This window comes from Chiloscyllium punctatum, chromosome 3, assembly GCF_047496795.1.
Source record: "Chiloscyllium punctatum isolate Juve2018m chromosome 3, sChiPun1.3, whole genome shotgun sequence".
Taxonomy (NCBI): Eukaryota; Metazoa; Chordata; class Chondrichthyes; order Orectolobiformes; family Hemiscylliidae; genus Chiloscyllium; species Chiloscyllium punctatum.
Window position 1 is genome coordinate 39,445,093 of NC_092741.1, and position 17,199 is coordinate 39,462,291.

The 17,199-nt window shown below is 47.9% G+C and overlaps 1 protein-coding gene across 2 annotated transcripts in view; it reads left to right on the forward strand.

Annotated features, from left to right (window-relative positions):
• Positions 1-5,310: 5,310 nt before the first annotated feature.
• traf3ip2a (TRAF3 interacting protein 2a) overlaps positions 5,311-17,199 on the forward strand; it is an 88,857-nt gene continuing 76,968 nt past the window's right edge. Inside the window, exon 1 of one of the 2 annotated variants that reach the window (XM_072551776.1) lies at positions 5,311-5,386. In XM_072551776.1, the coding sequence (XP_072407877.1) occupies positions 5,380-5,386 (7 nt within the window). In that variant the 5' untranslated portion in view covers positions 5,311-5,379. The remainder of the gene's footprint in view (positions 5,387-17,199) is intronic. The other variant, XM_072551785.1, reaches the window with a different exon arrangement.

Consider the following 17,199-nt stretch of genomic DNA (forward strand, 5'->3'; position numbering starts at 1 on the left):
GTGTGAGTGGGCGAGTTTATGTTTGGGTGTATGAGTGAGTAGGTGGGTGGAAGTGTGTGTGTGTGTGAGTGTGAGTGGGCGTGTTTATGTTTGGGTGTATGAGTGAGTAGGCGGTGGAAGTGTGTGTGTGTGTGTGTGTGTGAGTGGGTGTGTTTATGTTTGGGTGTATGAGTGAGTAGGTGGGTGGAAGTGTCTGTGTGTGTGTGTGTGTGTGTGTGAGTGAGTGTGTTTATGTTTGGGTGTATGAGTGAGTAGGCGGTGGAAGTGTCTGTGTGTGTGTGTGTGTGTGAGTGAGTGTGTTTATGTTTGGGTGTATGAGTGAGTAGGCGGTGGAGGTGTGTGTGTGTGTGAGTGTGAGTGGGTGTGTTTATGTTTGGGTGTATGAGTGAGTAGGTGGGTGGAAGTGTCTGTGTGTGTGTGTGTGTGTGTGTGAGTGAGTGTGTTTATGTTTGGGTGTATGAGTGAGTAGGCGGTGGAAGTGTCTGTGTGTGTGTGTGTGTGTGAGTGAGTGTGTTTATGTTTGGGTGTATGAGTGAGTAGGCGGGTGGAAGTGTCTGTGTGTGTGTGTGAGTGAGTGTGTTTATGTTTGGGTGTATGAGTGAGTAGGCGGGTGGAAGTGTGTGTGTGTGTGTATGTTTGGGTGTATGAGTGAGTAGGCGGTGGAAGTGTCTGTGTGTGTGTGTGTGTGTGTGAGTGAGTGTGTTTATGTTTGGGTGTATGAGTGAGTAGGCGGTGGAAGTGTGTGTGTGTGTGTGTGTGTGAGTGTGAGTGGGCGTGTTTATGTTTGGGTGTATGAGTGAGTAGGTGGGTGGAAGTGTCTGTGTGTGTGTGTGTGTGTGTGAGTGAGTGTGTTTATGTTTGGGTGTATGAGTGAGTAGGCGGTGGAAGTGTCTGTGTGTGTGTGTGTGTGTGTGAGTGGGTGTGTTTCTGTCTGGGTGTATGAGTGAGTAGGCGGGTGGAAGTGTCTGTGTGTGTGTGTGTGTGAGTGGGCGTGTTTATGTTTGGGTGTATGAGTGAGTAGGTGGGTGGAAGTGTCTGTGTGTGTGTGTGTGTGTGTGTGTGAGTGAGTGTGTTTATGTTTGGGTGTATGAGTGAGTAGGCGGTGGAAGTGTGTGTGTGTGTGTGTGTGTGTGTGAGTGAGTGTGTTTATGTTTGGGTGTATGAGTGAGTAGGCGGTGGAAGTGTGTGTGTGTGTGAGTGTGAGTGGGCGTGTTTATGTTTGGGTGTATGAGTGAGTAGGCGGTGGAAGTGTCTGTGTGTGTGTGTGAGTGAGTGTGTTTATGTTTGGGTGTATGAGTGAGTGGGTGGGTGGAAGTGTCTGTGTGTGTGTGTGTGTGAGTGGGCGTGTTTATGTTTGGGTGTATGAGTGAGTAGGTGGGTGGAAGTGTCTGTGTGTGTGTGTGTGTGTGTGAGTGAGTGTGTTTATGTTTGGGTGTATGAGTGAGTAGGCGGTGGAAGTGTGTGTGTGTGAGTGTGAGTGGGCGTGTTTATGTTTGGGTGTATGAGTGAGTAGGCGGTGGAAGTGTCTGTGTGTGTGTGTGAGTGAGTGTGTTTATGTTTGGGTGTATGAGTGAGTAGGCGGTGGAAGTGTCTGTGTGTGTGTGTGAGTGAGTGTGTTTATGTTTGGGTGTATGAGTGAGTAGGCGGTGGAAGTGTCTGTGTGTGTGTGTGTGAGTGAGTGTGTTTATGTTTGGGTGTATGAGTGAGTAGGCGGTGGAGGTGTGTGTGTGTGTGAGTGTGAGTGGGTGTGTTTATGTTTGGGTGTATGAGTGAGTAGGTGGGTGGAAGTGTCTGTGTGTGTGTGTGTGTGTGTGTGAGTGAGTGTGTTTATGTTTGGGTGTATGAGTGAGTAGGCGGTGGAAGTGTGTGTGTGTGTGAGTGTGAGTGGGCGTGTTTATGTTTGGGTGTATGAGTGAGTAGGCGGTGGAAGTGTCTGTGTGTGTGTGTGAGTGAGTGTGTTTATGTTTGGGTGTATGAGTGAGTAGGCGGTGGTAGTGTCTGTGTGTGTGTGTGAGTGAGTGTGTTTATGTTTGGGTGTATGAGTGAGTAGGCGGTGGAAGTGTCTGTGTGTGTGTGTGAGTGAGTGTGTTTATGTTTGGGTGTATGAGTGAGTAGGCGGGTGGAAGTGTGTGTGTGAGTGAGTGTGTTTATGTTTGGGTGTATGAGTGAGTAGGCGGTGGAAGTGTCTGTGTGTGTGAGTGAGTGTGTTTATGTTTGGGTGTATGAGTGAGTAGGCGGTGGAAGTGTCTGTGTGTGTGTGTGTGTGTGTGAGTGAGTGTGTTTATGTTTGGGTGTATGAGTGAGTAGGCGGTGGAAGTGTCTGTGTGTGAGTGTGAGTGGGCGTGTTTATGTTTGGGTGTATGAGTGAGTAGGCGGTGGAAGTGTCTGTGTGTGAGTGTGAGTGGGCGTGTTTATGTTTGGGTGTATGAGTGAGTAGGCGGTGGAAGTGTCTGTGTGTGAGTGTGAGTGGGCGTGTTTATGTTTGGGTGTATGAGTGAGTAGGCGGTGGAAGTGTCTGTGTGTGTGTGTGAGTGAGTGTGTTTATGTTTGGGTGTATGAGTTAGTAGGCGGGTGGAAGTGTGTGTGTGTGTGAGTGAGTGTGTTTATGTTTGGGTGTATGAGTGAGTAGGTGGTGGAAGTGTCTGTGTGTGTGAGTGAGTGTGTTTATGTTTGGGTGTATGAGTGAGTAGGCGGTGGAAGTGTCTGTGTGTGTGTGTGAGTGTGAGTGAGTGTGTTTATGTTTGGGTGTATGAGTGAGTAGGCGGTGGAAGTGTGTGTGTGTGTGAGTGTGAGTGGGCGTGTTTATGTTTGGGTGTATGAGTGAGTAGGCGGTGGAAGTGTCTGTGTGTGTGTGTGAGTGAGTGTGTTTATGTTTGGGTGTATGAGTGAGTAGGCGTTGGAAGTGTGTGTGTGTGTGTGAGTGTGAGTGGGCGTGTTTATGTTTGGGTGTATGAGTGAGTAGGCGGTGGAAGTGTCTGTGTGTGTGTGTGAGTGAGTGTGTTTATGTTTGGGTGTATGAGTGAGTAGGCGGGTGGAAGTGTGTGTGTGTGTGAGTGAGTGTGTTTATGTTTGGGTGTATGAGTGAGTAGGCGGTGGAAGTGTCTGTGTGTGTGAGTGAGTGTGTTTATGTTTGGGTGTATGAGTGAGTAGGCGGTGGAAGTGTCTGTGTGTGTGTGTGTGTGTGAGTGAGTGTGTTTATGTTTGGGTGTATGAGTGAGTAGGCGGTGGAAGTGTCTGTGTGTGAGTGTGAGTGGGCGTGTTTATGTTTGGGTGTATGAGTGAGTAGGCGGTGGAAGTGTCTGTGTGTGAGTGTGAGTGAGTGTGTTTATGTTTGGGTGTATGAGTGAGTAGGCGGTGGAAGTGTCTGTGTGTGAGTGTGAGTGGGCGTGTTTATGTTTGGGTGTATGAGTGAGTAGGCGGTGGAAGTGTGTGTGTGTGTGTGAGTGAGTGGGCGAGTTTATGTTTGGGTGTATGAGTGAGTAGGTGGGTGGAAGTGTGTGTGTGTGTGAGTGTGAGTGGGCGTGTTTATGTTTGGGTGTATGAGTGAGTAGGCGGTGGAAGTGTGTGTGTGTGTGTGTGTGTGAGTGGGTGTGTTTATGTTTGGGTGTATGAGTGAGTAGGTGGGTGGAAGTGTGTGTGTGTGTGTGTGTGAGTGAGTGTGTTTATGTTTGGGTGTATGAGTGAGTAGGCAGGTAGAAGTGTGTGTGTGTGTGTGTGAGTGGGCATGTTTATGATTGGGTGGGTGGGTGTGTGAATGGGTGTGTGTGATTGAGTGTGTGAGTGGGTGTGTGTGATTGAGTGTGTGAATAGGGATGTGTGTTTGTGTGTATGTGAGTGAGTAGGTGTGTGTGTGTGATTGAGTGTTTGTGAGTGGGTGGGTCTGTGTAATTGAGTGTGTGAGTTGATATATGTGTTTATGAGTGTGTGCATGTGAGATTGAGCGTGAGTTGTGTGAGTGTGAATGTGTATATATAAGTGTATAAGTGAGTGCGTGATTGAGTGTGTGCGCGCGTTTGTGGATGCGTTTATGAGTGGATGCGTATGAGTGAGTGTGTGACTGGTTGTGTGTGTGAGATTGTGAGTGAGTGTAAGAGTGGTTGTGTGTGAGATCGAGTGTGTGAGTGAGTGTGTCTGTGATTGAGAATGAGTGTGTGTGATTGAGTGTATGAGTAGTTGTGTGTGTGAGATTGAGTGTGTGTGAGTGAGTGTAAGTGTGTGAGTGAGATTGAGTGTGTGAGAGTGAGTGTGTGAGTGTGTGTGTGAGACTGAGTGTGTGAGTGAGTGTGTGATTGAGTGTATGAGTGGTTGTGTGTATGAGATTGAGTGTGTGTGTGTGAGTGAGTGTGTGTGACATTGAGTGTGTGTGAGATTGAGTGTGAGTGAGTGAGTGTGTGTGTGAGTGAGTGTGAATGAGTGTGTGAGTGTGAGTGAGTGTGTGTGTGAGTGTGAGTGTGTGTGTATGTTTGAGTGAGTGTGAGTGTGTGTGTGAGTGAGTGTGAATGAGTGTGTGAGTGTGTGTGTGAGTGAGTGTGAGTGCGTGTGAGTGAGTGTGTGTGTGTGTGAGTGTGAGTGTGTGTGTGAGAGTGAGTGTGAGTGTGAGTGAGTGTGTGTGAGTGAGTGTGAGTGTGTATGTGTGAGTGTGTGTGAGTGAGTGTGTGTGTGAGTGAGTGTGTGTGTGAGCGAGTGTGTGTGTGTGAGTGTGTGTGTTTGTGTGAGTGTGTGTATGTGTGTGAGTGTGTGTGTGAGTGAGTGTGAGTGTGAGAGTAAGTGTGTGTGTGAGTGTGAATGTGTGTGAGTGAGTGTGCGTGAGTGTGTGTGTGAGTGTGTGAGTATGTGAGTGAGTTGAGTGTGAGTGTGTGTGTGAGTGTGAGTGAGTGTGTGTGAGTGAGTGTGTGTGTGAGTGAGTGTGAGTGTGTGTGTGTGAGTGAGTGAGTTGAGTGTGAGTGTGTGTGTGAGTGTGAGTGAGTGTGTGTGAGTGAGTGTGTGTGTGAGTGTGAGTGAGTGTGTGTGTGTGTGTGTGTGTGTGTGAGTGAGTGAGTGAGTGTGAGTGAAGGGTCGTGTTTTAGTTCACGGGTTCCATGCCGATCCTCGGTTACTCCCGGTGAGTTTGCCAGTTGTGACAGTAAGTGTTTTGAAGTGTTTCTGTCCACTGCAGTTGTCAGTATTCAGCCCAGAATGAGGAAACGCAAGGTACATTATAGTGGGATTTCAGTTACTGTACTTCTCGGTCTGGGTGAGCTTTGCTCGCTGGGGATTTTGAGAGCAGCAGATTTGCATAGGACAGGCTGAGGCACCTTCCTGGATTGCCTCGGGATCTTCCTCCTTCCTGCTTTTGTCAACACAGACCGGACCAACGCTGCCTTAACGCGCTACTCCGTAATGCAAGGTAGGACATGACTGGACCCTCAGTTCCGGGATCACAGGCTGAAGGGGGCTATCTCCACACCTCTCTACAGTTGGGTGGTCACATTACCATCCTCTGTGAGTTTGTATTGTCCCAATAGGCCCACCCAACGTCAGCCCTTACCTTCAGCTAGAAACTGATCCGAAACACCAGGGACTGGGCTCATTTCGGAGATAACGCAGTGACTAAGGGGCTGGGGGCCGTCTGACTCCCACCAAATCCGGCTTCGGGGTTTTTAAAGATTCACCCTGTGGATCCCTCGCTGGTGCCAATCAAATGGCGTTTTCCCTGGAGTTTCTTTAACTTTCCTCAGCCCACTGTCTCTCCACACTGGCTCAGCAAGGGCTAGCATTCTCCTGGGGACAGGGCCAGGGGGAGGTCTCTGGGGAGGTCCCTGAGTCCAGGGACAGGGGGAGGGCCCTGCAGACAGGCCCTGGGGGAGGTCTTTGGGGAGGTCTCTGAGTCCAGGGCCAGGGGGAGGTCTCTGAGTCCAGGGCCAGGGGGACGTCTCTGAGCCCAGGGTCGGGGGAGGTCCTTGGGGATGGAGGAGGTCTTTGAGTCCAGGGACAGGGCTAGAACAATGCTTTGGTTTGTGGGAGACAGCAATGGATGCCTGCCTTGAAGAAGTTTTCCTCCTCTCTCTACAAGAATCTCAGGGAGTCCCTCTCCCACTGCAACTCCCAGGTCATTTCCTCTGCTCTGAAGCTCTTACTTCAACAGCTTCCTCATTTCCCCTTCCCCCACCTCATCCTTGTTTCAAACTTCCAGCTCAGCACTGTCTCCTTGACTTGTCCAGACTTGTCGAACCTGCCTATCTCCTTTTCCACCTATCCATTCCACCCTCTCCTCCCTGACCTATCACCTTCATCCCCTCCCCCACTCACCCATTGTACTCTATGCTACTTTCTCCCCACCCCCACCCTCCTCTAGCTTAGCTCTCCACGCTTCAGGCTCACTGCCTTTATTCCTGATGAAGGGCTTTTGCCCGAAACGTCGATTTCAGTGCTCCTTGGATGCTGCCTGAACTGCTGTGCTCTTCCAGCACCACTAATCCAGTAAATGCTTCAGTGTTGTCAACAGGATCGGCCCAATGGGATCTCCTCTCACACCCAAGAGGAGTGGTTGGGGGGGATGGTTGGAGAGACAGAGGATGTGCCCCACCTGTCAGAGAAAGCTGCCCTTTTCTATCCCCCTGGTTTTGTGCCATCCTGCTGTGCCAGCAGATTGCCTTTGCCTCTCCTGGGGGTGTCACGCCTGGGACTGTGGGTGGGTGAGGTGGGACGGGGGGGATGTGAAGGTACTATAGGATGACACATTGAGTCACATTTTATCAGTAGCCTGTTGGGTCAGCCTATCGGATCATTCAGCAAAGTGACTTCAACATAATAAAAGTTTGGGGCATTACTTTTGTTGGATTTTATAAAGTTCGCACGTCCTCCCTGTGTCTGCGTGGTTTTCCTCCATGTGCTCCAGTTTTCTTCCACAATCCAAAGGTGTGTAGGTTAGGTGGATTAGCCATGCTAAATGACCCATAGTGTCCAGGGATCTGTAGGTTAGGTGGATTAGCCAAGCTGAATGACACATATTGTCCAGGGATCTGTAGGTTAGGTGAGTTAGCCATGGGGAAAAAAAGTGCAGGATTACTAGGATAGGGTAGGGGATGGGTCTGGGCGTGAACTCGATTGACTGAATGGCCTAATTCCACACTGCCAGGATTCTATGATGACTCTGAATAATGTAGCTGTATAACTGAACAGGGAGGTTTTACAAAATGTCTTAAAGGATGTTAACTCCAGGTTCTGGGTGAGAGTCCCTGCTTTTTTTTACATTTCCAGATGGTATACCTCAAAGTGTTAAACTTCTGGAGAAACTGGCTCCCCTTTGTCATTCCAGCTTCTTCCCTGCTGTCCCATACCAACAGGAAGTATCTTCCCTGCTTTTATTAGACTGTTGATTGGACCCTCTAATTTCAAATAATTGTTGATCTTACCAATGTGCACCTCGTGTGAAACTATAACCTTATATGCCTTGCTCTGTCTAAGCACCCTATGATCTCTCCTCGTTTGCTATGATATGCCTGTACTGTTCGCAAAACAAAACTTTTCACTGTACATATGACCATAATAAATCAAACAAAATCAAATCAAATTACTTGACCCACTCAGGTTGGTCGCAACAAGGTTAATTTTAAAAGGATCCTTTCCCTTTATAGGTACCTTTCTCCATATTAAATGAAAGTATATGTTAAAAGGAGTTAACTTTTCTTAAGTTAAACTGCAGAGTGAGTTTATTAGTTGCTAATTGTGAGAATGAATAATAACACAACTCACATATACACAGATGAGGAGGAAGGACTGAGTCCAACAAAAGGGAGAAACTGAAAGAATAATGCTTCAGTCATTTGTGAAGAGTAGACAGTGGAATCTTATAGCTGTGACATTGGATGGCATCAATAGTGTTGGCAGTCGTCACTTTGGAGATTCTTGGCTTTGTAAGTTAGGGTTAGCATTAGGGTTAGCAAATTCCATTGCTCTGATGTTTTTTTGACAGTGGCCGACCGACTGGCAGGATCAGAGTGAGGGTCCATTGCCTCTTTTGCCTGCAGTGCATGGGTGGGGGTGGTTTAATGGCATTTCCTAAGCTGTAACCTTCACAACACTCTAGTCTACATGGTACATTCGGCTATAAGCACAAAACCCAATGGTTGCAATCAGTTTTTAACCTTTTTTTTCAGTATATCTGCATTCTATGTGTATAATCAGTATTTTGTATGCAAATATGGCTGCAGCAGATGGTTCTTGCTGAGAGGGGAATGGTTCATTCTGTGAGAGTTTTCCTGATTTGCTAGGTTCATACAAGACTTTTCCACACAGTCACTGAATTTATATCCACAGTCATCTTTTGGCGGGACCAGTTCAAAGGTACCAGTAACTTTGAACATTTTCCCTAGAGTCATGGCGTAGTAGAACTGTGCAGCACAGAAACAGACCCTTCAGTCCAACTCATCCATGCTGACCAGATATCCTAAATTAATCTAGTTCCATTTGTCAGCATTTGGCCCATTTCCCCAAACGCTTATCATATACCCATCCAGACGCCTTTTAAATGTTGTAATTGTACTAGCCTCCACCACTTCCTCTGACAGCTCATTCCATACACACACCACCTTCTGTCTGAAAAAGTTGTCCCTCAGGTCCCTTTTAAATCTTTTAAATCCTAAACCTATGTCCTCTTGTTTTGGACCCCACTACCCTGGGAAAAGATCTGTCTATTTACCCTATCTATGCCCCTCATGATTTTATAAACTACGTGACCTCCCAACTCCTATAATTGATGCCCTGACCAATAAAGGAAAGCATACCAAACTCCTTCTTCACTATCCTATCCAGCTGCATCTCTACTTTCAAGAAACTGTGAACCTGCACTCCAAGGTCTCTTTGATCAGCAACATTCCTCAGGACCTTACCATTGAGTGTATATGTCCTGCCCTGATTTGCCTTTCCAAAATGTAACACCTCACATTTATCTAAAATAAACTCCATCCCAAACTCCATCTAACACTCCTCAGCCAACTGACCATCTGTTGAAGATCCTATTGCACTCTTGAGGTAACCTTCTTGGCTGTTCACTACACCACTACTAACCATACGTCCTATGTCCACATCCAAATCGTTTATATAAATGACAAAAAGCAGTGGACTCAGCACCAATCCTTGCTGGTCAACGGCCTCCAGTTTGAAAAGCAACCCTCCACCACCACCCTCTGTCTTCTATCTTCGAACCAGCTCTGTATCCAAATGTCTTGTTCTCCCTGTATTCCATGAGATCAAGCCTTGCTAACCGGCCTACCATGAGGAGCCTTGTTGAAAGCGTTACTGAAGTGCATATAGATCATGACCAACACTCTGCCTCCATTAATCCTCTTCATTACTTCTTCAAAAAACTCAATCAAGTTTGTGAGAAATGATGTCCCACACATAAAAACATATTGACTCTCCCTAATCAGTGCTGAAAATGTGTTGCTGGAAAAGTGCAGCAGGTCAGGCAGCATCCAAGGAGCAGGAGAATCGACGTTTCGGGCATGAGCCCTTCTTCAGGAATGAGGAGAGTGTGCCAAGCAGACTAAGATAAATGGTAGGAAGGAGGGACTTGGGGGGGGGGGGGGGGGGGCGGCGTTGGGAATGCGATAGGTGGAAGGAGGTTAAGGTGAGGGAGTGAGGGTGGGGGCAGAGAGGTCAGGAAGAAGAGTTCAGATTAGGAAGGTGGTGCTGAGTTCGACGGTTAGGACTGAGACAAGGTGGGGGGAGGGGAAATGAGGAAACTGGAGAAATCTGGAGTTCATCCCTTGTGGTTGGAGGGTTCCTAGGCGGAAGATGAGGCGCTCTTCCTCCAACCGTCATGTTGCTATGGTCTGGCGATGGAGGAAACCAAGGACCTGCATGTCCTTGGGGGAGTGGGAGGGGGAGTTGAAGTGAAGAGCCACGGGGTGGTTGGGTTGGTTGGTCCGGGTGTCCCAGAGGTGTTCTCTGAAACGTTCCGCAAGTAGGCGGCCTGTCTCCCCAATATAGAGGAGGCCACATCGGGTGCAGTGGATGCAGTAAATGATGTGTGTGGAGGTGCAGGTGAATTTGTGGCGGATATGGAAGGATCCCTTGGGACCTTGGAGGGAAGTGAGGGGGGACGTGTGGGCGCAAGTTTTGCATTTCTTGTGGTTGCAGGGGAAGGTGCCGGGAGTGGAGGTTGGGTTGGTGGGGGGTGTGGACCTGACAAGGGAGTCACGGAGGGAGTGGTCTTTTCGGAACGCTGATAGGGAAGGGGAGGGAAATATATCCCTGGTGGTGGGGTCCGTTTGGAGGTGGCAGAAATGACGACGGATGATATGATGTATATGGAGGTTGGTGGGGTGGTAGGTGAGGACCAGTGGGGTTCTGTCCTGGTGGTGGTTGGAGGGGCGGGGCTCAAGGGTGGAGGAGCGGGAAGTGGAGGAGATGCGGTGGAGAGCATCGTCGATCATGTCTGGGGGGAAATTGCGGTCTTTGAAGAAGGAGGCCATCTGGGTTGTACGGTATTGGAACTGGTCCTCCTGGGAGCAGATGCGGCGGAGATGAAGGAATTGGGAATATGGGATGGTGTTTTTACAGGGGGCAGGGTGGGACGAGGTGTAGTCTAGGTAGCTGTGGGAGTCGGTCGGTTTATAATAAATGTCCGTGTTGATTTGGTCGCCCAAGATAGAAATGGAGAGGTCCACCAAGGACATGCAGGTCCTTGGACTCCTCCATTCCCAGACCATAGCAACACAACAGCTGGAGGAAGAGCGCTTCATCTTCCTCCTCGGAACACTTCAACCCCAGGGCATCAATGTGGACTTCAACAGTTTCCTCATTTCCCCTTCCCCCACCTCACTCTAGTTCCAAACTTCCAGCTCAGCACCATCCCCATGACTTGTCCAGACTTGTCCTATCTGCCTATCCCCTTTTCCACCTATCCACTCCACCCTCTCCTCCTTGACCTATCACCTTCATCCCCTCCCCCACTCACTCGTTGTACTCTATGCTACTTTCTCCCCACCCCCACCCTCCTCTAGCTTATCTCTCCACGCTTCAGGCTCTCTGCCTTTATTCCTGATGAAGGGCTTTTGCCCGAAACGTCGGTTTCGCTACTCCTTGGATGCTGCCTGAACTGCTGTGCTCTTCCAGCACCACTAATCCAGAATCTGGTTTCCAGCATCTGCAGTCATTGTTTTTACCTAATCCAGTTCTGTCAGATCTCCCTTGCTGGAAAGTATGTGTATATCAGATTAGGACAGAATACACATTAATGGCCTGCTCTTGGCTGGGCAAGGCCAGGCTAAATCATAGAAACTCTACAGTATGGGAGCAGACCTTTCAGCCCATCAAGTCCGCACCAACCCCAGTCCACACCAACTCATTTCCCATGGCCAATCCACCTAACATGCATATAGTTGGACTGTGGGAGAATGTGCAAACTCCACATCAACAGTCGCCCAAAAGTAGAGTCAAACCCAGGTCCCTGACCCTGTAAGACAGCAGTGCTAACCATTGAGCCACCATGCCACTGAGCTTACATAGTCTGTGATTCCACAGTTGCTAGCCCAATGTCTACATGAAGAGAAATGATTTTCATGATCAGACTTAGACCACTTTGTGTGATCTTTAAATGCTGAGACCATGGGGTTGTTCTGTACCCTTAACCCTAAGATATTGAAGGAAGCCTGTGTAACCTGATTGACCTAAAACTGTGTTCTGTGTCAAAAAGATGTAAACAGTGATTGATCACGTTTTAAAAAAGTCTTTATTTTTCAGTTTGTTCACACCTTTCCGTGCCCTGACTTTGAACAGAGAAGTACACTGAGGAACATTGGGAGTTAACTCTGGAAAAACTCCGATCTTTTGCAGCTTAGTAAGATGTTTTTCGATATGTCATCAATGCAGTCAAACATGTTTCCTTGTTTTTGTTCTGCAGTTAGAGGAATTCAAAACCGAAACTCAAAACTCTCAGGCCTTCGCAGTTTCAGCTAGAGAAGTGGGGGTAGTGCGGGGCATTCATTAAACAATTCAGGACCATCAAAGCCAGAATTTTCCTTTCCTTTCTTTGGTACATTTTATCCACTTTGCTGATCCATGCCTGGGTTTCCAGGTGGCTCTGTTATCCTCACAATATCTGGAAAATGTACTGCCATTCCCAAAGCAACATGGCTTTTTAGACTTCCACTCTCTAGTGTGACCTGGTTCTACTCTGACAGGTTAGCCCAGTCACAGAACAAGCCTGCTCGGCTAACCTAGGACCCAGACCAGCAGTTCAGCTTATCGACAGCTTCCTTATATTCGATTTCTTTCTCTGCTGGTGGGACCAACAGAGGTGGGACTTTACCACAACCGGAGCTTCAGGCCATTGTGGTGTTCAATGACAGCTTTAAAATTACCGATGGATCTAGCAGCTAGTGAGGGAATTGATAACAGTATCAAGCGTCACACGTACAGCAATAACCATTCAATGATGCTCCATTTGAGATCCGCCAAGCTCACTCAGCTCCTGTGTGTGTCAGGCCTGGAGTGCTCCAGTACGGGCCCGGAGTGCTCCAGTATCTGAGGATTCGAATACTTAATATTGCAGCAGCAAGTACTTCCATTTCTGACTTTATGATGGAGGGAGGATCATTGATGAAGCAGCTGAAGATAGGCCTAGGACAGTACCCTGAGGAATTCCTGCAGAGATGTCCTGGAGATCTGACCCTATGGGTCAGGTATGACTGACCAGCGGAGAGCTCTCCCTCCGACACCCTGGCCCCCAGTTTTGCCTGAGCTCTTCGATGCCGCACCTGATCAAATGTTGCTTTGATGTCACTGTCAGTCTCCCCTCACCCCGGTCAGCCCTTTTGTCCATGTTTCTGTCAAGGCTGTAATTGCAGTGGGAGCCACGTGACGATGAGTCAGCAGGTTAACTACCACTTGATAGCAGTGTGGGTGATCAGAGTACACTTGGGGCAGTAATTGGCTGGTTTGGATTGGTCCTGCTTTTTGGTGGACATGGTATACCAGGACAGTTTTACTCTTTGCCAGGTAAATGCCAATGTTGTAGCTGTACTGGAACAGCTTGGCTAGGGGCACAGCTAACGCTGGAGCACAACTGTTCCATGCCACTACCGGGATGCCCACAGTCTTCGCAGTATCCAGTGCCTTCAGCTGTTTCTTGATATAGTCACATTGGCTGAAGACTGTCCTTGTGCCCCTTAGAGTTGCTTCGTTGGCATTCAACACATTGCAGTTCTAGTTCATCAGCCATCGGGTTGCGGGTGATAATCAGCAGGAAGTTCCCATTCCTATGTTTGACCTCATGCCATGAGATTTCACAGGATCCAGAGACATGACTACTCCCTCCTGATAGTGTATCACTGTGCCAGCCCCTCTGATGAGTCCCATCCTGCTGGTGGGAGATGCTCAGGGTTAGGAACGATTGTCTCAGGGGCATTCTAAGTAATGAGTTGGGGAGTGTAACGATGTCAGATAGTTGCTTAATGAGTCATAGAGAACAGGAGTAGGCCAGCTGGCCCTTCAAGCTTGCTCTGCCATTCAAAAAGATCACAGCTGATCCTCTACCTCAAAGCCATATTCCTGTTTTCTCTCCATATGCCTTACTACATTTCAAATCTAAAAGTTCATCAATCTCTTCATTAAATATCTTTAGTGATTTGGCCTCCAGAACCTTCTGCGGTCCAGAGTTCCACAGCTTCACCACCTTTTAAAGAAAAATTTCTTCACTCATCTCTGTCCTGTATCCTGAGACTCCCAAATCAGGAATTAGGTCTGAAACAACTCCGCAGAGGCTGGTATCCTGTCACCAAGTTGGCCTCTGGTTACACGTGGAGGGTCCATGGCACTGACCCAGCACCTCCCCCCACAGCCAGCTCTCAGAGTCAACAGAACCTCTGAACACTCCTGTTTATATCTGCCAGCCTGCCTCCTGTGTCCAAAGCATCTCAGAAGAGATTCATCCTCTTCTGCAACATGCGCCGTATCCGTCTCAGATTCTGAGGTTTCTTCAATGCTAGACGGAGAGGACAAACGCATGGGTTCCAACATTCTTTCAGGCTGTTCTGAGGGGGTCGGGTATGTTTTGCTCCTGCCCTATTTGCGAGGTAGCAGCTTTCATATGGTCCACATGCTTATTCAGGACCACCTCACCCACTCCGAACTTTGTACATCACAGGACCTGACCTCGCATATTTATACTCTGCATCCAGCCAAAGTCCAGGAAGCATATGCTATTGGGCATTCTTCTCCATTGGGCAACCAGTGAGCCAACACAACCCTGGCACCTTACTGGGAGGCACTGCATGTCAGCACTACAGCTCGCTTGGGATCAGAGTGTGCCAACACCTTAGCTGATGACAGTGCTTCTTCACTTCCCTAAGGCTATGAGACTATTTCTAAGGCTGACCCTTTCTCAATAGCAGGTGTCAGATGCCAGGATATGTATGAACCTTTTGTAACAATTCACCAGCTCAAAGAATGGCCTAAGCTCTGGTATAGACATTTTCTATCGAGTCCCTATAGTGTGGAAACAGGGCATTCAGCCCAACGAGTCCATACGGACCCTCCAAAGAACATCCCACCCAGACCCATCCCCCTACCCTATATTTCCCATTACTAATGCACCTAACCTACGCAGCCCTGGGCACTATGGGCAATTTAGCATGGCCAATCCAGCTAACCTGCGCATCTTTGGAATGTGGGAGGAAATCGGAGCCACCCGGATAAAACTCACGCAGACACAGGGAGGATGTGCAAACTCCACACAGACAGTTGCCCGAGGCTGGAATCGAACCCAGGTCCATGGCATGTGAGACAGCAGTGCCACCCCTAGGACTTCAGAGCCGGAGCACCATTGTTTGCCCTCACTTTATCTTCCAACAGATGTAACCTGGTCTTGTTGTCTCTGTAGCCCAAGTAGATGACTTAGCGTGCCTGGAACACACTTTTTCTCTCCTAAGACCTACACTTGCCTTGGAGAAACATCAATGGACCATGTCTAACTTCTCTAAGTGGTCTTTGTTGGTCTTCCCTGTTATTAGCTTGTCATCCAGACAAATGGCGACCTGGAGTAAACCATGCAAAATATTCTCTATTGTCCACTGAAGAATATCACAGGCTGTTGATGCCCCAAATGGCAGTCTTGCATATTGGTACAAACCCTTATGGGTATCAATTGTAGCATCTTCTGGGAATTCTAATCTGACAGCAATTCCAGGTATACATGGCTCATGTCCAGCTTTGTGAAGGGCAGCCCTCCTATCAGCTTTGTGTACAAATCCTCTATTCAAGGCATTACATATTTATCCAGCTGCAATAAGTGGTTTACCATTTGTTTAAAATCCCCACCAAGGTGAACCAACCCGGGTTTCAGAGTCAATGGGACTAGTGCTGCCCATTCTGCAAACTGGACTGGTTTTGATTCCTTCACTTTCCAGCCTCCTGATTTCTGCCTCTACATTTCCACGTAAGCCAAATGGCACTGGACGGGTCTAGCAGGATTGTGGGGTTGCTTCTTGGTGGCCTTGGCCCCTTTGATAGTCCCTTGACCTTCCTGAAAATCATCTGGCTATTTAAAACATCACTCAGGCAGCCATTTTCTAATTGAAAAATGTTTAGCATCCAAGGTCAGTGGATTATAGAACAGACAAATTAGATTAGATTAAGGTAGGTTAGATTCCCTACAGCGTGGAAACAGGCCGTTTGACCCAACAAGTGTACACCGACTCTCCGAACAGTAACCCACCCAGACCCATTTCCCTCTGACCTATGCACCTAACGCTTTGGGCAATTTCAGTGTGGGCAATTTGGCATGGCCAATCTACCTGACCATCTTTGGATGCTTTTATTTCGAAAAGGTTGAAGTATGAAAATAAGGAAGTCTATATAAGACTGAAACTATACAAAAATGAACCTGTACAAGACACCAGCTGGGCCAAACTTAGAATACAGTGAATAGTTTTGGTCCCAATATTTAAAGAAAGGTAGGCTGGTATTGGAGGTAGTTCAGAGATTGGGTTAATCCTAATACAGAAAGATTTTCTTATGAGGAGTGGTTGAGGCTGAGTAAATTGGGCCTGTACTCAATAGAGTTCAGAAGAATGAGAAGCAACCATATTGAAACATAGAAGGTTCTTAGGGAAGTGGACAAGGTCAATGCAGAAATGTTTCCCCTTGTGGGAGTATCTGGGAACAGGGAGAATCCCAGAGTAAGGAGTCACCCATTTAAGACAGAGATGAGGAGGAATTTATTTTTTCAAATAGTACTGAATCTGTGGAATTCTTTACTGCAGAGGGCTATTGAGGCTGGGTCGTTAAGTATATTCACGGCTGAGATAGTCAACATTTTAATCAGTAAAGGTGTCAAGGGAATGAGGTAGGAAAGTGGAGTTGAGAATATTCAGATTAACCATAATCTCACTGAATGGCAGAACAAACTCAATGGGCTGAATGACCTCCTCCTCCTCTCATGTCTTATGATCTATGGATGCAGATCTTGAAGCCACCTTGTGTGAACCCTACGGCCAACTAAGCCCACAGTTACTCCCCACCCCCAGAGTCAGTAGCTGTGACAGCATATAGCTTTATACACTGGTTGTAGTCCATAGCTATGCATAATGAAGGGAGCGGCTGTCATTTCCTTTCTTTCAATTGGCTGACCAGAAGTCTCTCTCCCCCCTTATCATCTCCCATTGCCATTTGTTGGAAAGATTTGCAGGTTGATGCTCAACCTGTTTGGTCACATAATGAATGAAGTCCTATGGAGTGAGACTTGAGTCTGGTGTTTCTGATGTTAAGGCAGTCTCACTGGACCTATTTTAACCTGATGATTGCCTAGCTCTGATTTGAGTGGTCTAAATGCAAAATGTGTCATCAAATCCTTATAGTGTGGGAATAGGCTCTTCAGCCCAACAAGTCCACACCAACTCTCCAAAGAGTAACCCACCAGACCCATTCCCCTGCCCTATATTTACCCCTGACTAATGCACCTACCCTAAACACTAATGGGCAATTTAGCATGGCCAATTCACCTTATCTGTATATCTTTGGATTGTGGGAGGAAACCAGAGCACACCCACAAAGACAGAATGTGCAAACTCCACACAGACAGTTGCCCAAGGGTGTGAATTGAACCCAGGTCCCCAGTGCTGTGAGGCAACAGTGCTAATCACTGAGCCACCACACAGTGTCATTGAGCCATCTGCCTAACCAAGTTAGATCCAACTCTCACGCTCCCTGGATTCC